Source organism: Eulemur rufifrons, chromosome 29, assembly GCF_041146395.1.
Source record: "Eulemur rufifrons isolate Redbay chromosome 29, OSU_ERuf_1, whole genome shotgun sequence".
In the NCBI taxonomy this organism is placed as follows: domain Eukaryota; kingdom Metazoa; phylum Chordata; class Mammalia; order Primates; family Lemuridae; genus Eulemur; species Eulemur rufifrons.
In genome coordinates this window covers 97,949,030-97,975,734 of record NC_091011.1, presented here as the reverse complement: position 1 = coordinate 97,975,734, position 26,705 = coordinate 97,949,030, and the positions used below count along the sequence as shown (strand labels likewise).

The 26,705-nt window shown below is 48.0% G+C and overlaps 1 protein-coding gene across 3 annotated transcripts in view; it reads right to left on the bottom strand.

The window, feature by feature from the left end:
• Positions 1-26,705, bottom strand: part of DPP6 (dipeptidyl peptidase like 6) — a 643,862-nt gene that overhangs the window by 131,800 nt on the left and 485,357 nt on the right. For all 3 annotated transcript variants that reach the window (XR_011231801.1, XM_069462595.1, XM_069462596.1), the window contains one exon: positions 4,726-4,846. Coding sequence is in view for 2 of the 3 variants with exons in the window: in XM_069462595.1 (XP_069318696.1) it covers positions 4,726-4,846 (121 nt within the window). In the remaining variant the exon portion in view is untranslated. The remainder of the gene's footprint in view (positions 1-4,725; positions 4,847-26,705) is intronic.

Below are 26,705 nucleotides of genomic sequence, written 5' to 3'. Positions count from 1 at the left end.
CAGGCCTGACTCCATTGCCAACGATGTTTCTAGGGCATTCTGGGTTAGCTCAGGATGTGCTAAACATATCTCCAGTTGGCAGTACTGGGAAGACAGCCTCTTTGGGCCAGACCAGCCTCACCCCCATTTGCTCCACGCTAGCCTCCCAGCGACTGGTAGTGGTCAGGGACAGTGGAGATGGTCTCTCTGGGGGGCTCCCAGGTAGGTGGGTATAGCACGGAGCCAGCCTGGGGATGGTGGAGGGGGCTGTGCCCCAAGAAGGAGGTGGCCTCAGGAGAGCAGGGCAAGGCTGCAGGGCGCGAGCAGTGCACCTGGGCAGGGCATAACGGGTGAATACTGTGGGCTCGTGACTTCCCCTGGCCACTGTTTGTCAGGTGCTGCCTGGCTGCATGGGTCCCAGAACCCAGCAAGGCAAACCGACACCAGGAGCAGCCGGCCCAGAGCCTTACTAAACATTATTCCTGCTGATGTCCTCGGACAGTGCCGCCTGGCCAAACAGGTCTCCCGCTCTGAGTGCATTTGCCAAGTACCTTTCAGTTCCGGCATATTTAAGGTTAAACCCAGACCTGGAATTTCATCTGTATCACGCCAGATATTAACAAGTCCCCTCCAGGCCACTTTCTCAACCCCCTGCCGTCCCAACCATGATCCCAGGCCATGCTCTGTGTCTTATCAAGTCCATTGCCCCCACTGGCCCCCACCGCCCTTCTAGCGCAAGATCCTCCATACGAGACACCTGCACACAGGAGTCCTTCTCCAACGACCCCAACACAGTCCAGCTTTCCACAGAGCTGTGAGCCGTTCCACAGTAATGGCGCATCACTGAATAATTAAATTTATTCTGGATTATACATATGACTGCTTTTGAAATAGAGACTGAAATATTTAATAACTTAAAGTCTTATTATGAGAAAATTGCCAGCCAAGGATTCTGTGTTGTACCACTACACCTCATGCACATGATGATAATAAAAGTGAACCAGCAGTAATTTAGAAATGAGGAGCAGCAACTGGAAAATACAGCGACTCTGTAGCAGTGGTGACAAAGTACCTTTTATAACATCTGGAGAATTCCAACTCTTTGCCCGTATGCCCCCATATTATGAGCTTTGCAAAACTTCTAAGCCTCGTGTGAAAGTGCAAATTCTTAATAGAACACTCATCAAGAGTCCTCAAAAAACTCTAGCAACATCTTAGTTTTAGTTTATGAATAGCCAACTTTAGCAAACCTTGCAACAGAGGACACCATTAAGCTGTATTTAGTTTTATATTAAAATCAAAATTCTATGTAACTATATGACATTTGCCCAGAAGAATAAATCTGTACATTTCGCTTATCAGAATCAGTCTGTGGGCACCATGAGCCAGGGACAGTCTCCAGAGAGCCAGGAGCCGGGCGCTCCCTGCCAGCGCCCAGCCGGCATTCTGGCACGTGGCGGCTGCTCGGTCCCTGGAGGTCCCCCCGTGCTGCACCCATAAACCTGGGCAGCCCCCAGGGCTCCCACATCTTCTCTCCCTCAGTCCCCAGTAGTTTTCAATGCTCAATACATTTAGGATCCTTCCCGGGAAACAAACAGATCGCCATGGCGTTTTGCTGCCAACAAGCCCGCGGCCGACAGTGGCTGTTCCCACTCAGGGGGCTCAGCTCCCCAGAACAGCCCCAGCGGGCCGGGCCCTTTGCAAGTGCTTTCAGGGTATTTTCCCTTCCAATCTCCCCCTGCCCACATTTTTTTAAGGCAGAGCCTGGAAGTGAAACAGTTAAGTCCCAGATTAGGCGAAAACCTTCAAAGTTTACTTTCCCATTATTAAAAAAGGAAGCAACATTCCCCGGGGCTCCCGTGCGCCCACCTTCAGAAATCCGAGCGTCAGCATATATAACCTTCGGGGAACAGCACTAAGCAGATTAAGCTGCCACATCCACCGTGATTGATTTAAAATATTTAGGGATCTGTTATCACATCAACACAATTTCAGTAAATGCCTTGAAGAAAAAATTCCTTTCAATGGATTTGCTAAGGCAAAAGCTTAACTTGAATGGCAAAGCAATGAACTTTTTATTTTATTAAGAAGATACTAAAAAAGATATTTTAAATCTCCTGGTTATGGATTTTTTAAGGAGATTAGTCCTAGAGCAGGCCTGGGCTCCTGCAGCCAGTACCCCAGGGGACCTGTGTCTTTGGGGGCCGCAGGCTGTCATGTTCAAGGGCCTCTCTTGAATTTCCAGGTCAATTTCTGTAAAAACGACAGAATGATGCTCCGGGGAAATGTTATCTTGATACCTGTGCCCTTTTTAAAAAATATTTTTCCTTTACAATAAAAAAAATAGTTACAGTAATAGTAATAACCACATTATTATAATAATTTCTTTTGAAGTATAGTTTTATTACTACTGTAAGAAACAGCAGCAATCATCGTTTGCTGACTACTGACCACCACGTGGGCGACACGTTCTGTCGCCGTCTCACAGGATCCCTGCAAGGCAGTGCCGTGACGCCTGCCTCCCCCACAGACGAGCAGGTCGAGGAAGGCGCCCGCCAGTGTCCTGTGCCTGCCTGGGCTGGTCTCCCATCCGGTCTCGGACTCCACAGCCTTGCTTCGAACCACGAACAGTCTGATCCCCGGCCCCGGGTTCCCCTTCCCACCTAGACACGGAGCCCCCCTCCGGCTGCGGCAAAGGCTGAGAGGGAACAGAGAGGACGGGGTTCTGCAGCTGTGCCTGGGAATGAGCCTCACTGTCAACAGTCTACTCCGGACACGGGGCCGGCCAGCACCGGGACAGGGACTGCACCAGTGCAGGGACGCACGGCCGCTCCGGAATGTCCCCGCAGGCGGCCAGCTGTGCCTTCTGCATGGGGCTGGGGGACAGCTCAGCACGCTGTCCCCAGGCTGCTTCTGCCCAGAGCGAGCCCTACCACAGCAGACAATGGCCAGTGTGCGTTTCATTCCAGCGGCTCCCTCAGGTGGGGCTGAGGACATCATGGGATAATAAAGCCTCAAGCTGGATTCTGCTGGGCTCAGAAGGCCACTCAGAAGCTGGACTCTCTGAGCCCGGGCAGCCACGCTGGAGAGGACGCCCTGCGTGGACGTCAGTTGGGAAAAGCTGCCTAGAAACCGGGATGGTGGTGGTCTCTGGAAGACAGACTAGGAGTGGGGGCAAGTGGCTGGAAAGGGGCTGAGGGAAATTTCTGGAATGATGGAAATGCTCTGTGTCTTGACTGGGGATACCCAGCATATACCCTTGTCAAACTTATTGCACTGGCCTTACAATGTGCATTTTATTGTGTACAAATTACACCTCAATTTAAAAAGAATTAAAAATCAAGTCATAGAACTTTATGACTCCAGTGACTTCAGTGGAATTATGATGGGCGATATACCAAGCTGCACACCCATCTGCTTTGTAATTTATGACGCATAAAGCCGCCGCAACGCAGAGTCCTGGCTGGAGAAATGCATCGCACTGGGAGAAATGACACTGGCTTGACAAAGCGCCCAGAACATTCCTGATCCTCCCTTGCCCGCCTGGCGTGGTGGGGTATTGCCGCGGCTGTACGGTCTCGGGCGGGAGGCTGAGAAGCGCTCCCGCCACCCGCCAGCCCAACGCCGGCTGCACGAGCACACGGATCCCCCTGCGGAGTTTCCAAAAGGTGATGGTCCTGGACTTGGACAATGACATTCCTGAGTTAATATTCCCTAACCTGTAAACTTGGGCGGATTATTTGCCCTCACCAGGCCACATCTGTGAAACGAAATGTTGCCACGAGGATGCTGTGGGCCGAATGTCAGTGTCTCCCCAAATTCATATGTCGAAGCCCAAATCCCCAGGGTGACGGTGGCAGGAGTGGCACCTCTGACAGGTTGAGGGTGGTGCCGCACGAATGGGACTGGTGTCCTTACAAGGGGATGAAGAGACTGCCAGGTGGGACACGAGGAGAAGACAGCAGTGTGCACCAGGCAGGGGCCCTCAGCATTCGGGGATCTGCTGGCACCCTGACCCGGGACTCCAGAACTGTGGGAAGCACGTTTCTGTTGTTGAAGCCACGCAGCCAACGGTACCGTGCTGTGTCTTGTTACAGCCGCCGGAGGGTTGAACCAGGGGACAGATAACAAAGTGCCGGAACAGCGAGCGGCACCTACAGCAGTCAAGGCCTGGCTGTTACTGTTACAATGAAGGTGTCACTGGTGCGGAGACGGATTATAAAAGCTTCAGAAGAGAGCTTCCCTCTCAGACTTTTAGTTATTTGATAATGTATACAGCAGGAGTCTCGGTGCCAAAGGCAAACCAGTGGTAGAAAATGTTCGTCAAGGCAGATACACTCAGCACAGCAAGTCACTCTGACTGGTTGCTCTGGGAAGATTTAACATCTTCTTTCTTTTTCAACTGTCCCCTCCCCAAGGCACCCGGCCCCTTAGGGTCAGGGTAGAAAAACACATGCATTTGCAATCCCCGAATGTTCCTGGAGGTCGCCTCCCTGGATGATTGGTCTCCCACTGACGGGCCGTGGGGCTCTGCAACGCCTGGCACACCTGGCTGCCAGGTGAGCGCTCAGCACCTTCGGCTTCCACCGACAGCCCCGTGCTCCTGGAAGCTCCCACAGAATCTGTTTAATTTAGTAGAACCTCAGGAAACTGGAGTTTAATTTATAGTTGAAGCCAAAGGGAAAAAACCCACCTAGTAGCAGCAGCAACTGGAAACCTCACCTCGCGCGGCCCCCAGCGCCTTACCTTCGTACAGCCAGTCGCTGAGGCCGTTGAAGATGACACCCTCCTTCCCCGTGGACACCACGCGGATGGCCTGCTTCCCGACGTGCGCGCAGTAGTAGATGTTGTTTTCAAAGATAAATATCTAATTTGGAAACAGGAAAAAAACACACTATTAACCAAGGGAAGTGGTTATAAGTAGAGTGTCAGATTAAAAATCTGAAATCATCATCATGGTTTTCATTTTCCTGTTGCATTTATTTGGTAAAACAAAAGTAGTCTCAGGATCATTTGGAGTTTGCCCACCTCCCACATCATGTACATTTAAGGATTAATCAGAGACTGGAACTCCACGTACTCGACCCAGTGCTGTCATTCACACGAATGGACTATTTGTGGTCTGATACTTCTGGGTATTTTAATATCAAACTGGATTGGGTACTTTAGCGATGGTATTCTTCCTAACAATTGATGCTCTGGGACACTGTGAATCTGAGTTTTATTCAACATCCATTAACAACTATGTCGTGGACACTCACCCTCTGCCCACCGCGTGGGAACACAGCGGTGACACGGTGAGGGCCCCGGCGAGCCTGTGCTGCACCTAGTCTGGCAAGGAGCACAGACTATAAACAGACAGGGAAGCACGTGGAGTCTGGGGACACATAACAGGGCTGCCTAATTTAGGCCACAGGGCAGGCAAGACCTCCTCAGAAAGCGACTGAAAAGAAAATTTTGTTATTGTGGTAAAATATGCATAACCCAAAATTTGCCATTTTAGCCATTCTGAGTATGCAGTTCAGTGGCATTAAGTACATTCAGGATGCCGTGCAGTCATCACCACCAGCCGTCTCTGGAACCTTCTCACCTTCCTGAACTGAAACTCTGTGCCCCCTCATTAAATGCCACGTCCCCGTCCCTGTCCCCTGCCCAGCCCCTGGCACCCACCGCTCCACCTTCTGTCCCTATGAACTTGACTCCTCTAGGGACCTCCTAGGAGTGGAAACAACAAGGGCCGAGAGAGGAGGCTCGAGAGGCCGGCGCCAGCTGCGGGAGGGTCTGCGAGCCACGCCGCGGGGTCCCAGTGGCCACGGGAAGCCCCTGGCATTTGAGTAGGGGGCAGTGTGATGAGATGCACGTCCCCGGAAGCTGGCGCAGTGGCTCCGCGGTGATGCGAAGGTGGCAGGACTCTGAGCGGGAGGCGCCTGCTGCCCGTCCAAGGGCTACGGAGCTGGAGGGAGCCCCGCCGGCGGGACGGTGGGACGGTAGAACCCGCGACTGTGGCGAGTGAGCTGCGGTCTGGGGTGAAGCGTGGGGCGAGGCTGAGCCGCTGGCCAGTGTTCCCCTGGGTCACTGGGTGCTGGTGACCCACTTGCTGGGGCACACTGGTTCTGACCTCGGGCAAACCACCTGCTCTCCGGGGAGCAGGAGGATGGTTCTCAGATCGGGATGCCCATCAGATGCACTGCGCAGCCCTCAAACGTCCTAAGGCCCCGTCACCAGCCCAACCCAAAGGACAGAATCTGCGGTGCGGGGCCCAGGAATCAGCATTTGTCAGAAACACCCCAGGTGATTCCGACATGCAGCCGACACTAGGAACCAGCAGCCCCGGGACGCTCTAACGTCTCCTGAGGCTCTTCAACCATAAATCAGCCTGTGTGGCATTTGCGTCCTTGGGGTCACTGGTCAATTCTGCACTGTGTTTTCTGTCTCTCAATTCTCTGCCTGTGCCCCTGCTTCAGCCATGACGCTGGTCACACGTCGCAAATACCCAACGTCTACAGCACCTGGACTGCACGTGCAGATCAAGAACAAGACTCAAACCAGTTGCTTTTTTAAAAAGAAAGTGTAGAAAAAATATTGTAGTGCCATTTAAGAGACTATTGAGAGAAGGTATTTTGTACAATACAGGAAATGGCATAAATATTGAATGTCTTTTATTAAAAGTACAAAAAGGCAGTTTCCCCAAATCGTTCTCGCAGAGGACGGCTCTGAAACACTGTCGAGTAACAGCTTTCTGCCGAGGCCTCCTGGCTCTTAAGGCATTCGCTTCAACCAGATATGAGTTGGAAAACTTCCAGAAACAAGTATATATTCCAATTTAATCTCAGCAGCTGTTCTTATGAGTTTGCCTAAGGGTAAGATGTACTGCTAAGTTTTAGCTTTTTTTTAATGTGTTCTAGGCCTACAATGGATTTTGGAATCAAATCAGACTGTAGCCAATTAATGTTTTATGTAAGTAAAATTTGCCATGATAGATATTAAATCCTTTTTCGCCACGGCTTTATTTTTAATGGAAGGAAAATGAAAGAACAAGCTATAAAGAAGGGTGTGTTTTGCTTTGAAGAGGTTCCATATTTTTCTTTTGACATTCAGGTTTAGATACCTGAGTCGAAGGTGATGGAAGGTGTCTAGTTTTGTCTGTGGCTTTGCAATGCTAAACGCTGGGAGGCTGCGAGGTGCTGGGTGCCTGGGCAAGACCAGATAGCAGGGTGAGTGGCTGATTTTCCCTCTCATCCTCTTTGTGCAAAGACCCAGGCTCACTCAGGTTCCTGCAGGAGCTTCCTGCTGCCCAGGTGAGGTCACTAAGGTCTGGATCAGCCCACGCACCGCCGTCCCCAACGCCGCACCCCACACTCCTCACAACTGTGGCTGCACAGTTTGTGTGGCCCCGACTGGACCCAGAAGGCACAGGCTCCAGGCTCCCTCTGCTGCCTTCCCGCCTCATCTCACGGGCCGCAGTCCACAGTGGTATCTGCCGAAACATCCCTTTTCTCACGCCATTCTGTCTGTGAAAATCTGAAATGCCCTTCTGTTCACTTCAGAATAAAGCTTAAACCTTCCGTCTGGATGCAAACCCTCTGCCACCAAGCCTGGTGTCGCCAGCTCTCTCATCCTGCAGAAGCCACCGAGGTCCGCGGGGCAGGGATGGGAGGGCTGGGTGTCCCGGCCCTCGGAGCTCACGTTCACAAGTGAGGCCCGAATCTACGCGGCTCGGTGTGCGCCAGGCCACAGGACAGTGTCTACACCACGTGCTGGGAGCACAGAGGATGCACTGCGTGACCTGGGCCTGCTGCTGGGCTTTTACCTGCCTCAGTTTCCTCACCTGTCAATAGAGATGATAATCTAAAGATTAAGGCAGGTGTGAAGAGCAAGCAAGTGAGTTCACTTGGCCTTTATTTTGATCTCCCAAGACCATTTCCTTCTCTCATTTCCAGGCATTTTAAAGCTTTCTACTCTCCTTGCAGTGGAGGCTGGGACAGCACAGACCTCCAGCAATTTTAGCACACTCCTCTTCCCAGACCACACACTGGCTCCAAGCAGATTTCAAGAGACACCAACTGAATGGACAGGAAATAGAGAGTAAGCAATATTTTGTTATTTTTACAAAACACATCACATTTTCATTAGTCTGATTTTTCTAAGTGTGTGCTTCAGACTAAATATGGTTCACGCCCTCATGGTTAGAGTAAATTCTGTGCAAATTCAATTCACTGGAATTCTCTAGGGGAATAAGAACTTTCAGTTTAATGAGTTTTCTCAGTGAATTTTCTAAATAAGGAAAAGATCTTTTCAATTTCAGTCCTTATTGGGGAAATATTTCCAGACTTTCCATTTTCTTGATTTATTAAATAGAATGAGGTATATAGTGTGGCGTTATTGAGTTAAGATCTTGTGTTACCTAAGATCAATATAAATATATATTTTCATTGCCCAAAACTATTGGTGTAGTTGTAGAAAAAGGGATTAGATTAAATCCACATCCCTTCCCAGCAACTGTTTTCCTTGATAGTGTGTGCTCTTGCTACTCTTTCCCATGGAAGTAGCACGCAGGAAAACAATCCCAGTATCTAGCACGTGAGTTAGCTGGGTTTAACCAATTGAGGCTTCATTTGACTTCTCTGGGAATTTAAAAAGCTAATGCAACTTTCAGGTAACTCACTGAGTAGAAATCAGTGTGAGTGTGTGTGTGTGTGTGTGTGTCTGTGTATTAAGTGGTAATTTAGACCCTTAATATTTCTAAAACCGATTCAAAGTAGATTCCAACAAAAGCACAGGCCCCACGTTCCCAGGGTGGTTATAATGAAAGAGACACAAATAGCTAAAGAGGGAGCTAATTACGTCAGGAACCAGGGATGAGATAATGACTATAATTGGGCACAATTTGGCTTTTAGTTCTGGAAAATCAAGGCCAAAAGGGAAACATGCTGACTAGCTCAGGGTTTGAGAAAAGACGGCAATACGAGGGTGGAATGATAAAAAGAAAGAGCACTGGGCTTTCAGGGGAAGCCTGAATTCCAGTCTGAAACCACCGGCCTCCAGCCGGGCAGGATACTCAACCTGTTGAATCTACTTTCCTGCACATGACACGAGAGGCTGGGCTGGATGACCTCTGAGAGACTTCTTTCATCTTTACCTTCGTCGGATCCAAAAGTCACGTGAGTATTTACATCGGGAGAAGACACGCAGCAAATTAGTTATGCTATTACCAAACTGGTATTGAAAAGGAGAACTGTTTAATATTTATCACAAAAGGGAAATTAAACATTCCTGGTGAGCCCAACATGCTATTATCAAGGGGGAAAAGAGATTCTTTCTTTGTATCAATTAAAAACCTCAATTACCACTCTACCTTAGGTTTCTTTAACATGTCACGGTGACTTTGCTAATCCTGACGATGTGTCCAGGTGACTACGTGCCAACTGCATATCTCCGTGCCCTCTGCTGCCTCCCTGAGTTGCCCCGTTTCCTGACCACGTGTGATTTTACTGACATTTCTGTAGTGAATAAAGATGGAGGATCCTGTTATATCTGATATGAAATGTAATTCACAGGGTGAAACACTGGACAGTTTGGAAGGTCATGGAAGTGGCTGTCACTGCTGGTTGAGCGATGATCAACACCAAGTCCTGTGCTCCTGAAGCAACCTGCACAGACTTTCCTGGAGCCCAGTCAGTCCTGCAAGAAATACTGCGGGGTCAAATCACGCCACTGCAACACTAAAAGCAAATGAGGCATGTTCCCGGAACACAGGGATTCCGCCTCCACATCTTTAGGGCAACTTGGTCAGCAAATCTCCCACGGAGATGGATGTGTGTTAGCAGGCTTAAAAACAACATTAATCTTCTTACACATCTCCATCAGAATTCTTGGATGACCAGGTGCATTGACAATGAGCAGTGATATTTTGAAAGGAATCTTTTTTCTGAGCAGATCTCAACAGCGGGCTTAAAATAGGCAGTAAAACACGTTGTAAACAAATGCTGTCATCCAGGCTTCGTTGTTCCACTTACAGAGCACAGGCGGGGTAGATTTAGCATCATTCTTGAGGGCCCCAGGATTTTCAGAATGGTAAAGGAGCACTGGTGTCGACCCAAAGTCACCAGCCACACTGGCCCCTAACAAAGAGAGTCAGCCTGTCCTTGAAGCTTTGAAGCCAAACATTGACTTCTCCTCTCTAGGTACAAAAGTCCTAGATGGCATTTTACAACATAAGGCTGTTTCATCTACATTGAAAATCTTTTGCTTAGTGTTGCTATCTTCGTCAAAGGTCTTAGATCTTCTGGGCAACTTGCCGCAGCTTCTCCTTCAGCACTTGCTGCTGCATCTTGCACTTTTATGTTCCGGAGACGGCTTCTTTCCTTAAACTTCATGAACCAACTTCTGGAGGCTTCAAACTTTTCTTCTGCAGCTTCCTTACCTCTTCACAGAATTGAAGAGATTCAGGGCCTTGCTCTGGCTTAGGCTTTGGCTTAAGGGGATGTTGCGGCTGCTTTGATCTGTCCAGACCACTGACGCTTTCTCTACGTCGGCAAGAAGACTGTTTCAGTTTCTTATCATTCAGTGTTCACTGGAGCAGCACTTTTAATTTCCTTCAAAAACTTTGCCTTTGCACTCACAGCCTGGCACAAGGGGTCCAGCTTTTGGCCTATCACGGCTTTCAACCAGCCTTCCTCACCAGGCTGAAGCGTGTCTAGCTTTTGATTTAAAGCGAGAGACATGTGACTCTTCCTTTCACTTGAACATTGAATTATTAATTGGCCTAATTTCAATATTGTTGTGTCTCAGGGAACAGGGAGGCCGAGGAGGGGAGAGAGACGGGGACTGGCCAGGTGGCAGAGCGGTCAGGACACGCACAACATTTACTAAGTTTGCCACCTTATAGGAATGGAGTTCATGGTGCCCCCAAACAATCACAACGAAAGATCAAAGGCCACGACCACAGATCACCATAATAGACACAACAATGACGAAAAAGTCTGAAATACTGTGAGAATTACCAAAATGTGACATAGAGACATATCGTGAGCACACTGTTGGAGAAATGGCACCGACACACAGGGTTGCCACAAACCTTCAATGTGTAAGAAGCACCTTATCTGCGAAGTGCAGTAACACGAACACAATAGAACGCGGTGCCTGCGCGTGTATAACTCACGGCATGAAACAGGGGCCACTTCTGTGCGGCATTCAACTGTCAGCATCCTTGTTTCTGGAGGAGATCTCACCCCTGCCTTTTCCAGGAAACAACTTGGAGGGTTTCACTGTTTTCTGGCCACTGAAGGTGGAGTCTGGCGCAGTCTGCAGATCCATCAACCTTTCGCAAGGTGTCAGCCACAGAAACGAGGAGAATCAACAGAAGTGACAACGGGAGGTGTGTGGTCTGGCGGGTGAAGCAGCAGCGTGGCAAGGAGGGACCACGGTGGCAAATGCCCGCACGCCCCACTACTGGCTGGGGCTCGGCCTGGGGAACCCCCACCCCAGCGAACACTCACAGAGCCAGCTCTCAAAATGCCCACGAAAAAGGATGATGACCTTTCACAATTGACACACGTCCAAAATCGCTTGGCATTTTGGAAATACCAAACTCGGTGGCACTGGGTTGTACTCAAAAAAAGGTGCAGGCTCCTACCTGAGCAAAGCACGGACTTCCAGCCTCCGTGTTGGTTACGGGCACATGGCGGGGCGTGGGGGGCTGGTAAGAGACAGGAGAAAGCGCTGGAAAGCCTGCTGTGCGTGAACATGCACAGTAAGATGAGAGAAGACAGAGCTCTGGGTCCCTCTCGGACTCCTGAGTGCAGGTTAGTTCACCAGCCGGGCGGCCCACGTGGGAGATGCAGGAAGATCATGGGAGGGGAGTGGCCGGCCTGCTCCCTGCCAGCACCTGCCTGCTGCGTCTCTGGCTTGTTTGGGCGTGGTGGGGGCAGTTACGAAGATGCCGGACATTGGTAGCAAGGGCGAAGGGTCAAGGTCCCAGCTGACCCCAAGGGCTGGACCACGCTCTGTCTCATGCAGGCCCCTGGGCACCTCACTCACCCGGAGGACCTTGAGAGCGGAGACGAGGTCTGCGCACGTGTTGGGGAGGGGGCTCCTGCCTGCCCCCGGGAAGTGATGCACTTTCTGCACCGGGTCAGGAGGTTTTGATGTTCACACAAAAGGATCTCATCGAGACTTCACTTGAAGAACCGAAACACATTTTGGAACACTGCCTTTGAATAAGCCTGGATCAGCCCAAGCAAATCATATACAACAGCAACGAACTCCCTGAAGCATTGTTTTTTCAGTCCTTTTGTCCTCAAAAGCTCAAGGCCCAGCCCGAGTCTGAACACTCTGAAACCTCCCCTTGTCATCCTGCTGCCTGGTGACCTCTCCTGAGAAGTGACACCTGCCCGTTGCTCTCGAACTGTGCACTCCCCCAGCTGCCTGTTCCCGAGTCCCTTCTGTGCCCTCTGCCCACGAAATCGCAGCCCTAAGACAAGGAGACCCGACCTGTGCTTCTTGAAATGCCCACACCAGAACCGTGCAGACACTTGGTGCTAAATGCTTGTTATTTAATGGAATCATATACCAACGAGTGCAACAGTAGTAACTGCGATTTGTTAGGGTTCACTATGGTGCTTTGCAATGATGGATGTTGTGCACACATTTATTTTATTTTGCACTCATATACAATTTACTATTGGTCAAACATTGTTCGCAGCACTTTAAAATGTTAACTCACTCAATCTTTATTGCAATGCTGGGAGATAGGCATTATTAAGAATTATCATTCTCATTTCAGGGCTGGATACACCAGAGCACGGAAGAGCACGTGTGCCCAGGACGACGCCCGTCAGCTGAGGAACCAGGCTTCGGACTCCGGCTGTGTGACTCCAAAGCCCGCGCTCTGTGGACCCCACTGTCAGAACCCCTTGGCAACGAAGGTGCCATCTTCACTACACAGAAATGCGACACAGGCTCCGAGAGGTTGAGCCTTGGCCGGAGGTCACCCTGCTCGTGAGTGGCAGGACTGGAAAGCCCTGTTGCGCCACCCATCCTGCCGTGGCTCTCAGAGGACACTCCAGGACCATGGCGCCAACAACATCCGGGAACTCTTTAAATGCAGATTCTCAGGCCCCACCCAGCCCTCCCCTGCGCAGGGCCTGGCTGTAGGGGTGGCAGCAAGCCCCCCAGACGGTTCTGATGCACACTAGAGCTGAGAGCCACCGCACTGGGACTCGCTTCCTCTTCCAGCTGAACATGATACATGGCAATTAGGAGTGATTTTAGCCGTACGAAGGGCTGGACCATGTGGCCTTTCTGGGAGTGGTTCTGACCCAAAACGAAAATACTGTGAACTGAAAACTCTCTAAAAGCTTTAAGAGAATTGACAAATTTATTGACCGGTGGAAACCAGTCTGAGGCGCTCTCTCGCTCCACAAATCTTTTTATATTGCAGTTAAATCCAAGCCTCATCGGTTGCCAAAAGTCGTCCTCTGGCTCCAGAGAAGTGAATGGATTTTCGATATCTTTCCGAGGTGATAGAAAAATCAATTTTTTTTTTGGTAAGTTTCTGGGCCTTTTTGTACACAGTCCAAATGTGAGTGGCCTCTGGCTTCCAGCGAGGTTGAAATGCTACCAGTGAAACATGCCTCCCATTTCCCTGGCGAGTCACCCGGGCCAAGCCAGGTGCTCGGAGTGGAAGGACGGGTTCCAGGGCCGAGTGGAAGCACCAGCAGGCTCCCACAGGAGGGAGGCTGTCACCCTGCGCCCGCTTTCCCTCCGACGTCCCCGGGTGACTGACCTGAGACCTCTATTCTTCTCCTCCAAGGTGACGTGACAAACAGTCCACCTGCTCTTCAGCCCACAGGGACTCATTACCCGGCCTGGATTATTCGAGGTCTCTGAAGTTCCTGTTCCTCTCCGAGCTCCTGCTGCTCCTCTGCGCCTGCCCTGGGGGTGGGCAGAGAAACAACTGAGCCCAGCTCAGAAGTCCCCCCTCTGGCACACGCCTCAGGAGAGACTCGCAGCCACGGGGCTGGGCCTGGCCCCCGGCCAGACTGCAAGGGACCCAAAGGTGGGTTCTGCTGTCTGTCCCCTTCGGTGATCTTTTCTGTTTTGTTATTTACACACCAAGACAGTAAAAGGTGAATGGACCAAGAACAAAATCACATAATTCACAAGAAAGATATCACTGGCATTAATTTACAGAAAATCAATTTACTATTTAAATACATGTGGATTTAATTAATTATAGGATATAATTAGATATATGCTAATTTAAATAGCTATGTAATTAAATTATATTAGCAACAACTTTTTTAAATCCTAGAATTAGCAAGATTTCTTAAAATGCATTGCCTACTCGCCTGACGCTGGTGAGCAGGCAATCAGAATGAGTGATTAAGCACACAGATAACAATCTGCAAATATGTATCGTGAGCCTTAAAAATTATTCATATTCTCTGACTCAGTAATTCCACTTAGGGAACATTTTAGGCCCAAAGGTGTTTTACAGCATTAATTATAACTGAAATATTATAAATGGTCTAGCTGTCCAACAGGAAAATGGTTAAATTTTGGTAAATCCTGTCAATGAAATCGTGTAACTATTAAAAACTGTTCACGATAAATATTGAATTGTACAAAATGCTAATCCTACCATGGCAGGTGAAAAAGTTGGGATATAAAACTAATAATTATAACTATAAAACGTACATGTACTCTTGGAAACAGAAAACATACTAAAATATTAATAGTAATTACACATGCTGGGTCTATTGGTGCTATTTTAAGAAGGTTTTTTTTTCTGTTTTTTTATATTTTTTTACTTTCTATGCTCTGTATTATTTTTATAATGGGAAAATGAATAAATGATAAAATTTAACCAAGTACCTAAAATGAGTGTGGCACCAGTACTTGGGATCCGGGATAAAATAATAAACATGCTACCATCCCAAGCCCTGTGGGATGTCAAGTGTCACGGGGAAAGACGTGTAGACAAGTGTGTACCGTGTACCCTGGGCACGGACAGAGCTGTGGGGCGCGTCACAGAGGGTTGGAGGAATTTTCACCTGGGAGGCAAAGGAGCCTTCCTAGAAGAGGTGGCACTTTCTACTTCTGACACTATTCCCTTTCACCTCCACGTTTATTGTTCTGCCGTGACTGCGCGAATGAGAGTCCCTGTGTGGATGGATCATCGATGTTAAGAGCACACGTGATATTTCAGAGATACAGAAAGCACAATGGCAACCTCAAGCCCTGGGTGCTGGAAGGACACTCGTCTCCCATGCTGGTCATGTGCCCCTCTGCCACACAGATCTTGAGGTCATCCCCCACCTTGGCTTCCAGAGAAGTTCATGGGAGAGCAGGGCCATCCTTGGGCACCAACATCTGAGGCTGAAGGGCCGGACCACAAACACCGGAAACATCAGCCACACCAGAGCCAGGGCCGTGCAGGGATGGCCGGCTTCCTCCTCTCCTCGCTCGCACGGGTGGGCGGGTGGGTGCTGGAGCCCACCCTACACAAACTGGTCGTGACCCCAGGGAGCTGGGAGCACTGGCTGTGAGGTCTTGCAGGGAGGGTGGCAGCAGCAACTTCTGCCCAGCACATGCGGCACGGGTCACAGAGGCGTGGGCTGTTCAGCCTCCTTAAGGGGAGGCAGCTTGGGGTCCGGCACCCTAGGTGCAAAGCCGGCTCTTCCATGAACTTGACGCGAGACCTTGGGCCATGCCCCCGAGCTGATTTTCTCATCCATAAAGTGCCCTTCTGTGACCTACGGCACCTGGGAGGCCCTCGGTTCTCATTCTACCTTCGCTTCCCGTTACTTCCTGTCATACTGCAGTCAGGAGCTCTTGGAGACCGTAATTCCATCCCCTACTTTATGAAACTCAGTGACCGGAGTTGGATCCAGGACCTTTCTAGAATCGTCATGCTCTCTCAGGGGCAGGGACAGGCCGCTGCTGGCCTTGCTGAGCTCTCAGGCCTCTTGTACCTGGGCCAGCCCCCCAGAGCCAGGCCGATGCCCGCCCCAGGCCCCCCAGATGCCCCTCCCATGCCCCGTCCTGCCTGCCCTGCAGGAGCCTTCCAGAAACACCACTGTCTCTCCTTTTCTAAACTCACGCAACAGCAAGTCACTACTATGTGATTTAGCACAAGTGTCCTGCCTTAAAAATGGGGAGGTAAGACTCTTTGGTTTTTAAAATTGCATAGTAACTTTTAGTTTATGTCATGTACTTATGTCTTGTCCAAATATTAACCTCCTTCAAGCAAGGGTAACGTCTTCCCTTTCTTGTCTTAAATCTCGTACCGACACTGGCACAGCTCGGGGCAAACACAGGGCTCACCGTACAGTCTGGCGCGTTTCGAGTTCTGAGCCCTGACCGGTGTTCAACAGGCCTTTCCTGCCGCCTTCCAGGGCCGCGTGTCTCCCTGAGGCCAGAGCACCACATGCCGCAGGTGGCCGGGGCCTCTGGAGCCCCCTCCCCGCTGCCCACACACACAGGCCAGACAGCGAGGCCCTCGGGTCTTCTTTCATTTGATCCCATGTCACCCCATCCTTCAAATTATCACCTGCTGACCACAGACACAGAGCCTATTCTAGTGACAAAGCAGAAAACAAAACCTTTCGAAATGTTGCCCACGGTGGCAAATCTCATTCTTGAGGCATAGTGGTAGCAGGCGTGGAACAGGTGGGTTAACTGACTCCTAGGACAAGGTTCGGCAATCTCACGGGTCATGTGTGCACATGTGTGTGTGGGGCGGGGGTGGCGATGGCAGCTCTCATGGGCCAAGGGACCAGGAAAGGGAGGTGGCATCAATGCCCCCAAGAGTGTCATCAGTGTGATCCACCACCCTGCCTGCCCACGGCCGTTCTGGCGTTGGCATGACCATCCTGGGACACCCTAGTCCTGGGGAAACTGGGACAGTTGGTAACCCCAGGGTGAGGTGGCTCTTACAAAGGACGGGGAGGGCAGTGCTGGGCCTTGAAAGATCAGAAGCTCATCTTCAATATCCAAATCATGGATTGAAAACTCCTGGACAGACAATGTAGAAAATTACATATGTAAATACCACATTCCTATGTTGGCTTTATGGTGTTAGGGACTGAATGTTTGTGTCCCCCGACATTCATATGTTGAAATCCTAACAGCCAATGTGACGGTATTAGGATGTGAGGCCTTTGGGAGGTGATTAGGCCTGAGGGTGGAGCCCTCATGAATGGGATTAGTGCCCTTACACAAGGGACCCCAGAAAGGTCCCTTGTCCCTTTCAACATGTGCGGACCAGAGGAGAAGGCCATCCAGGGACCAGGGCACAGGCCTTCACCAGACAGGGAACCTGTGGGTCCTTATTCTTGGACTTCTGTCCTCTAGAACTGTGAGAAATGAGTTTCTGTTGTTTATAAGCCACCAGGCTATGGTGCTCTGCTACAACAGCCCGGATGGGCAAAGATGTGTACACACATCCGCGCACAAGCCCCTTCATGCACACATGCATTCACCTGCTGCTCTGCTACCCAGGAGCAGGGTTTTAAGTGAGTCCCCTGTTTTTTCCCCAGGTTAGACAAAAACTTCCAGGGCTTTCTAGACTCATAATGAGTCACAAGACTGTGACGCACAACATGGAGGGAGTCGGGGGAGAGGCCAGGAGATGTTCTGGGTATCTGACATCACACCTCAGGGTTTTGCACCAATGAACAGATTTTGCTTAACGACAGACATGGCCATAACGACCTTCAGGAGTGTGGCCCACTGAGCTCTCATGCTCAGCCCGGTTCAGAAGGTGTCCCAAGTCTGTGAGTGGCCCCCCAGGGACCTCCCCCACATCTGGGGGGCTGGCTTGGCTAAATGAGGACATCTTTGAGCTCAGCAGGGAGCACATGAGGAAATATTTTAAAATGCAGTCAACCTTCTGCTGCGAGCTTGGTAATTATCACTTCTGGAAAATCAATGTGCTCCAAAATTTGAGCAAAATGAAAATGTTAATTAATAAAGCAAAATTTCAAACTCCTTGTAATATCAGGAGACATTCAAGCCACAAAATTTCACTTGGTGTTATGAAAATGTGACTCGGAGGAGACGTACAGGCAGCACCACGGTGAGGGGCTTGCTTTGTGGCCGCGTCTACATTTGCGTTTCCTTGTCGGAAACCAGGGCCCCACGGTAACTGAGACGTAGCAGCTCACAGCACATTGAGAGGCTGTTGCCTTATAAAAATTCCTTTTAGGGGAGCCAGATATCACCCTCTAATCCTTAACCAGTCCTCCGGTAAGGGAGAGTGTAATTGTCTGCAGAAAAAAAGAGAGGAGAGAGAACACTTTTCAAGCAAAAGTATCCCCAGGAGAACAGGATGACGAGTGGATGGGCTGTCAGTGTCCTGAACCTCTCGTTGATGAGGAGAGTGTGTCTCCATCCAGACTCTGCAGCTACAACTGGGTCACATAAGTTGTCATTGGGAGCCCCAAATTCTCAAAGCTCTGGAGAACAACCCCTGAACATCTTGTTGCTTCTCAACCCCAAACATTTATTAAATGGCTTCCCTCCAAACACTGAAGCATATTGTATGCACATGCGGATCCTATTTAGGAGAAGAGGAGAAGTCTCCCACGGGAGGAAGGGACATCACGGTGTTCCCAGACACGGATCACAGCACACAGCTGTCATTTGTGGAACACCTGCTCTGTGCTTGTGATCACGGCCATGTGACTTTATATACTACATTACCTTGGATTCACCCAATAATCATGCAAAATAGGTATCTTAATAATCCTCATTTTATGGATGAGGAAATTGTTCAAGGTCAAAAAAGCTAATAGGGTCAGCTTGCTCCAAAGTCCATGTTTTTCCATTTTGTAATTTTCTCATCACTTGTGCAAAAATTATTACATCTTTGGCCCAGATTCAAGATAATAACAGATTTCTCCTCCAACATCAGGGAGGGAGCTCACATTTACCACACAAGTAATGCTGCCTGTAAGTGATTTCATTTATCCTCTACAGCATCCCCGGGAGGTCTTTCTACCCTACTGCAGATGAGGAAACTGAGGCTCTTGGGGTCCGGTGGGTGGCAGCGCTCAGTTTCCACCCAGCTGGGCTGATTCTAAATCCTGGGTTCTTTCCATCACTGGAGAACTTCCCACGGGGGGGTTAACCACCAACTACCTTTGTGATTTGCTACAATTTTTGAGTACCACTAGTACTATTATTTGCTTTATTTTACTCTGTGCTTCCACTTCCCATAATACTCTCTCCACGTAGCACCTAAAATCATGTCCCTGACCACCTGAATGTTTATCACTTTGTTCCATAACACAAAGGAACCCCACCTGTGTGGTATGGAGAAAACCTTAGAGAAGTATTTGAGTTGCATCAAAACAATTTAAGTTGCTTGTCCTGAGAACTCTTTCCTACCTGACAAAGATGGTGTTATTTTGAAACAAAACCTAAGAAATGTCCTAGCTTTACCAGCTTAAACCATTTAGTACAACAAGGTAGCACCCTGGAGTCACCAGTGGACACTCGTGGTGGGTGGGTCTAAAGCAAGGAGGCGCTTAGACATTTGCTGGGCGTGTGAGGCTTTTGACCACCAGGAGGCCGAAGCCATCAGGGCAAATGCAACCAGAGTTTTCCTGTCCTCAACACTTTCCTTACTTAAAATCGGGTTAAAATGAGAACAAAGGCAGCCTTATGGGGGTAACTGCCAGGGGACTTCACGTAGGGTGTGCACAGGGGACGGCAGAGAAGACCCCTCTGACCCATGTTTGCACGTGATGGCGGAGGGGCTGGGGTCCACTGAAGTTCCAGCTGGTGGGAACACTCCCCCCCCCCATAGGCTGATGTCCCCTATGCAGAAGAACAGCTGGACAAGGTCGTGAAGCACTGTGGTCCCAGGGACTACATTCTCCTCTCAACCCATCATGGAAAACAGTTACTGAAGATCAGGGTGAAAAGTTCTACTGTCCACAAAGTCAGCTCTTGGATGAGGTCCCCCAGGCAGGGAGGACTTTTCTAAAATACTTCTCACTGTCCCCTGGTTGTATTTATCACCTCTGCCGTTCCCCATGGTTGGCCAACCTTTGTTCAAAGGCATCCAGCTAACTGTACTAATGATTCCTTCTGGAGAAAACTGGATGGATGTTTCTCAAACTGAGCGATAATAACCTAGAAATCTGAGGACATACGTCCTTTTAAAAGATTTTTAAGTTTCTTATGTTCATTTTGATGAGAATCTTAATAAAATTAATACCACATATTATGTACCACCCGGATGACTATCTAATAACTGAGTCCTGTCATTTATTAATAATTCTAGTTTCCGAGTTCATGTTCACAAGCACATTGGTGCCCAGCGATACTAGTTTAGCCGGTGTGGACCAGTGAGAAAAGAGTAAAAGTGAACTCGGTACATTGAGGACGTATTCCTGGCAGGCAAAGCAACAACAACGTTGCCGTATTGTTCCAAAGAAGGCTTCTTGGTAGGTGTAATAAAGAAAACCATGGAACAGTGAGTCACGACATGGTACATGGGGACACAGGCGCTAAGAGTGAAGGGACGTTCGTGGACAGTCAGGACTCCTGCGTGTCGATCACCACAAGGTTTCAGTAAAGCATCAGTTCTGTGAACTGATATTGCTGCTTTTAAATTGGTTGGTTTTGTAGATTTGTTGAAGTTAATTGGTAAATTACATTTGGCTTTACAGTTACATGAGATTACACGTAGTTTTTTCTTTGTATCTACTTAAGAACTACTCTAATAAAGTGATTTATGTCAAGTTCAATAATATTTGACACAGTAGTTCTTTACTTTCACTCATGAACACAGATGCAAAAATCCTGAAGAAAATTGCTAGTTTAAAGAACGCAGCAATGTATATATAAAAAACAAAACACATCACAACCAGCTGCACCCGTCTCATCATGGGAATGGAAGGCTGGTTTTGTACTTGACAATGTAACGTACCTCACTGACAGATCGAAGGAGAAATCCCACATGATCGTCTCCACAGATGCAGAAAACACACTTCATAAAATTCGAAATCCATTCAAAGTAAAGAAAAACAGAACATAAACCACAATAGCAACAACACAAAAACAAAATGAAGCAGCAAAAAACCAGTGCATACTATAAGTAGAAACGACCTTCCTCAAACCGACTGAAGGCATTTCCAAATAAGTCTACAGCAACTTCAAACTAAATGGTAAAACTTGAAAACATTTCTTTTATGATCAGATACAAGGCAAGGCTTGGATTCCTACTTTTTTTTGAGACAGGTACTCACTCTGTTGCCCAGGTTAGAATGCAGTAGCGTCGTCATAGCTCACTGCAACTTCCAACTCCTGGGCTCAAGCAGTCCTCCTGCCTCAGCCTCCTGAGTAGCTGGGACTACAGGTGCGCACCACCATGCCAAGCTAATTTTTTCTATTTTTAGTAGAGACAGAGTCTTGCTCTTGCTCAGGCTGGTCTCGAACTCCTGAGCTCAAGTGATCCTCCCGCCTCAGTCTCCCAGAGTGCTGGGATTACAGGCATGAGCCACCACGCCTGGCCCACTATTATCATGCTGCTCAACACAGTGGTCCTAGAGAGGACAGTAAGAGAAGAAAGTAAAGAGACAAGGGTGAAAAAGTAGAAATAAATTTGTCATTATTTGGAGAGGATATAATTATCTTAATACAAGAGCCAAAAGAAACCACAGATAAATTATTAGAATTAAATGAGGTTAGCAAGGCTGCTGGATGTAAAATCAATGTAAAATGTCAACAGCAATTCTATTAACCAGCATACATAAATTAGAAAAATTACATTTAAAAAATGAAAACATACACCCAAAATGTCTAAAGAATATAGTTAAGAATAAATTTAAATAAGATTTGTAAGCAATTTCTGAAAAAAATTATAAAAATTTATAGAGCAAATATTTTAAAAGTCTTTCAAAAAGTAAATAAATTAGGAACTACACTACATATTGAAAGAATCAACAGCTGAAGTTTATAAATTCTCCACAATTGGTATGTAAGTTTAATGCAGTTCAAACTAATCTCCCAAAAGTATTTTTAAAAGAACTGAATAAACTTATTCTAAATTGTGTGTGTGTGCATGGGCATATATAGTATATATGCAAAGGGCCAAAGATGGCCAAGACACTTTCAAGGACCATGTGTTTGTAGGACTAGCTGCACCAAGCGTCATACCGATTACAAAGCTATAGTAATTAAGAATGTGCAATTGTGTTACACTGATCAACAACAGATCAGTGGAATATAACAGAGAGTCTGAAACCAAATCCGTCCATACACAAAAATTTGATCAAAGGCAGAGGTGCTAAAGATCAGTAAGGAAAGAAAGACTTTCAGTAAATGGTTCTGGAACAATCGGTTATTCCACTCCCGTGGAAAAATAGTTGTGAATATGCTTCACACCCTACCCCAACACTCAATTTCAGCTGCATTAAAGACATAACTGTGAAAGATGAAGTTACAAAAATGTTAGAAGATAATGTAGGAGAATGTCTTTATGTCCTCAGGGTAGTAAAGACTCTCTTTAAGAAGATAAAAATGCAAACCATAAATGAATTAATTTCACTGAAATTGACATCTTTTCCTACCAAAGTATATTAAACTGAGAGCGAAAATATAAGTTGAAAAATGAGAGAAGATTTTTGGAAATAATTGACAAACAATTAGAATCTGGAATGTATGAAGAAATTGTACACATCAATAAGAAAGGGACAAACAACCCAAAAGAATAATAGGTTTAAAGACATGAGCAGGTGTTTTACAGAAGATGTAACATGAATGGAAAATACACCTATGCAAAAATGTTCAACCTCATTAATAATGAAACATACGCAAAGTAAAACCTACAGAAACCGTGGCACACGCCCATCAGTGAACATGAACAGACTACACATAGAAACACTGTAAATACATTTTAAACAATGCAAATGACCTACACATCCATTTGCAGGATACTGGGTGATCACGTTGTGATGCGTTTGCATAAGGGACTGTCACAGAGCACTGAAAAGATTCCACTACAGCTAACACAGCCACACCCATGACCGTCACCGACAATGTTGAGCCCAAATGTCAAATAACAGGAGTATATACGCTGTATGGAAACAGTTATAAATACCAATGTTACATTGTTTAGGGATTCATAAATACGTAGTAAAACTATTTTGCTCAGAACAGCAGGGAAGAATTAAGCAAATTTGGAGCAGTGGTTCGTCTGGTGGAGGGAATGGAACGGGGTGGGCTCCAAGGACGACCACCGCAGAAGTCTCGGGAATCTACATCTCACACTGGGTGGACGGTGTGTGCGTGTTCACTTCACTATTCTTTACTGATAAAATATTTCATTCACATATAAAAATGCATCTGAAACAAAAAATAGTTAAATATAGAAAAGCAAAAAAGCAAATGTTTAGGTCCCTCCCTGGGGAAGGAGATACGTAAAGCCTTGTTTGTGTATTGTCCTCTCCCAGGACTCCGCGCGTCACTCGGGTGTAACGCTGCCCTGGATGGATGGTCGTTCTCCCACGGGAGGGAAATCTTACTCCACTGGGGTTCAGGATCTGCTCTGGGGCTCTGACAGCTTATTTATGGAAGCGACAAAGACTTTAGATGGAGATATCAGTTAATTCAATGTTTCATATCCTTTTAGGATGCTCAGAAGGGAGAAAGATAAGGGCATTTTAGACTAATTCCACCACAGGCTGTATCAGGAGACATCCAGTTTCTGTATACTACAAAAAAAAAAAAAAAAAAAATTCTTACAGGTAGCCTTGAATACAAATGTCACCATTCACAGTAATAATAACACTTGGTATTTGCAGGGCATTTCAAAGATTTTCAAAGACTTCTCATAGACAGGAACTCATTTGGTCTTGAGGGAAGTCATTCTTCAGGACGCTGAGCTCAGACTTAAGAGTTTGGGCCACAGGAAGCAGCTGGGATGGCTCTACTCTAGTTTCAGTTCTGACACCATCACTGACGTGACATAAAGCAAATTACCTCCATGTTCTGAATTTCTAGTTCCTCATTGCTGAGTGGAGATATTGTGAGCAAAGGAGACAACACACACCAAATGCCTAGCACGGCGGTGGGAGCATTGTAAGCCTTACAGAAAGGGTCGCTTTCGTCATTAGTTATTGTGTCCCAAACTGTGAAGCTATGTGGTGTGACTCGCCGTCTGAAACTCAGCACGTCCCTTCTGACAGGCTGTCTGTTGAGCACGCTTTAATGCCTACAGGTTTGACCAGAGAAAAATCATACTAAAATGATTAATACTGCATAAAACATCTATCCATGTGGGCAGTGACTCCTCACCTAGGGTTCAAAGGAAAAGAAAACAATGATTTCATAACATCCTGATCTTAACTCTGAATTGAACTGGCCAGAACCAACACAAGCTGCAGCGGAGCTGGCCGCGGCCTGGCAGCGCACGGCGGGCCACGGGAGCACAGCTGCCCTGGTGAAGCAACAGTTTCCCCAGGAATGTTTTGATGACCAGCAATTTTATATGCAGCACATTGCCTTGTCATAGGACTGGTGATTAAAAACATAATCTCACAGAGTCTATGTTTTGTCATGACATTGGAATTGTGACCTGGCTCCGAAGTTTATGAGAGAGGTCAGCCGGAGCCAGCCCTGCCCACAAGCATCTACACCAGTGATGCTCAAACGCAGTTACACACCAGAAGCACTTGGGGAGCTTTCAAACACCCCGATGTCCAAGCCCCGCCCTGGTCCAAATACACCACAACCTCTGGGCGTGCAGCAAGGCATCGGTAGTCACAAAAGTCAAAGTGTAGCTGAGTGAAGAACCATTATTCTAATCAATCAGCTGCCACCCTAGACCTTTTGTTTCACTAAATGTGTACCCGGCTGTTGAACTCTTGGCTAGTAAAATTTTAGGGTTATTGGAAAAAAAGGATTTACAGCCTCTGCCACCTCACTGGGAAATTATGAATGCATTGGCACGTTTCTTTACGAGACAGGAGGGGAAAGGCAAGCCTTGCCACTGCCTACCAGGCTGGCTCTGCTATTGCAGCTTCACTGCTCAGATACGATTCAACAGGGACGTGGGAGACGGCAACTCCACGCAACAATGAGATGCCCTATTGTGTATGCTTCATCAGCCTGGAACAGAGAGCTTACTTTTCCATTGGCTAATTAATTCATAATTTTATTATTCTGAGCCTTTCGGTAGGAAGATATTGGAGTCAACTAATCTTGTAATGCAATGACACACAGGAAATTCAAAAGACAGAATTCACCGAGCAAGGCCGCCATGCACCTCGTCCTGTCCTGATTAGACTTGGAGGAAACAGAGAGCAGTGACTTCAGAGGACATTCTAATGACTCAAATTCTATTACATAGTCACATCTCTCAGCTAATGTTAAAAATATGAGTTTGTGTGGCCATGGAGAAAATGACCTTAATTAAATAAATACATGTACAAGCGGTTATAACTTTTTATAATCTGGAAGGTGACTGGAATTTGGCTGAGCTTGGGTTTGAACATGAGGTCATGCAGGCACAAAAGGTTAAGGTTCCAGGCAGTATGCCACAAGTCATGGCCTAGGATGGACGGCCAGCTAATCTCTACGATGGGTAAAAATGTGGAAAAAAATATCACAGATGAGCGTTGGGTTTATGCTTAAATTGGAAAAGGAAACTGACTTTCACCTTGGGTAAACGACATGCCTTGATTGAGCCACTCACTCAGCCTTTTAATACACACTCAGTGTCTCCCAACCGTCCAGTCTGCGAGGGGCTGGGGATGCTCTCGTGAGTAGCAGGCACCTGTGCCGAAGGAGCTTACAGCCTGCTGGGGGAGAAGAGTAAGTATCCGGGTTGTGACAGCACAGAGTGATGTGTGGGGACAGTGGCAATGGCACAGTGGTGGGAGAACATCCCAAGTGTCTCTGGCCCAGTCCTAAGGAGGCTGGAGTTGGAGGTGAGGGGCTGGGGACTTCAGGAACAGCAAGGACAAAGGCCCTGAGGTGAGAGGAGGTCCGGGACATTGGGCCCGGGAGTGGGGGACGGCTGGAGGCGTCAGCGGGAGCACCTGAGGGTGGGCTTTGCAAAGCACAGGAAAGGAGTCTGGCTTTGTCCTGAAGGCAAAACAGTGGAAGGTTTTTACATGGGAAACTGACGTGATCACATTTCCACTCTAGAAGATCACTCAGAGACAGAAGGGAGAACATGCTGGAGTTGAGGTGGATCTGGGGTAGAGAAACCAAGCAGGCAGCTGTTAAGGAGCCCAGGTGGGAGGTGCTGGTGGGAATCGGGGGGAGGATGTATTTCAATAATGTCAGGAGGGCAGAATCCACAGGACTTGGAGGGGGTCAAGGTGGGCCGAGGGAGGGAGAGGAGCAGAGTGCCAGGTGTCTGGCTCGGCAGCTGCAGAGTTGCTGGTGCCGTTCTCTGAGCAGAGGCTACAGTGAGGAGAGCCACAGAGGTCTGCTGGAGAGAACGGTGGGTGCAGCTCACGGACAAACCGCGTGTGGAGCTGCACAGCAGGCACTGCCAGCACGGGACGGGCACAGGCCCCAGCGAGGACCGGGCTGGAGGCACAGGTGGTACACTCGGCCTACCAGCATGTATCACGGACATTAATTAAATCAGGCCTAGCCGAGGAAATTAAGACATAATTCCAACTGTTCATGGCCATTGCAGACATTATTGTAAAAACTAAAGCCATTCAGATAAATGATTAGATTTCCAAATTGAAGAA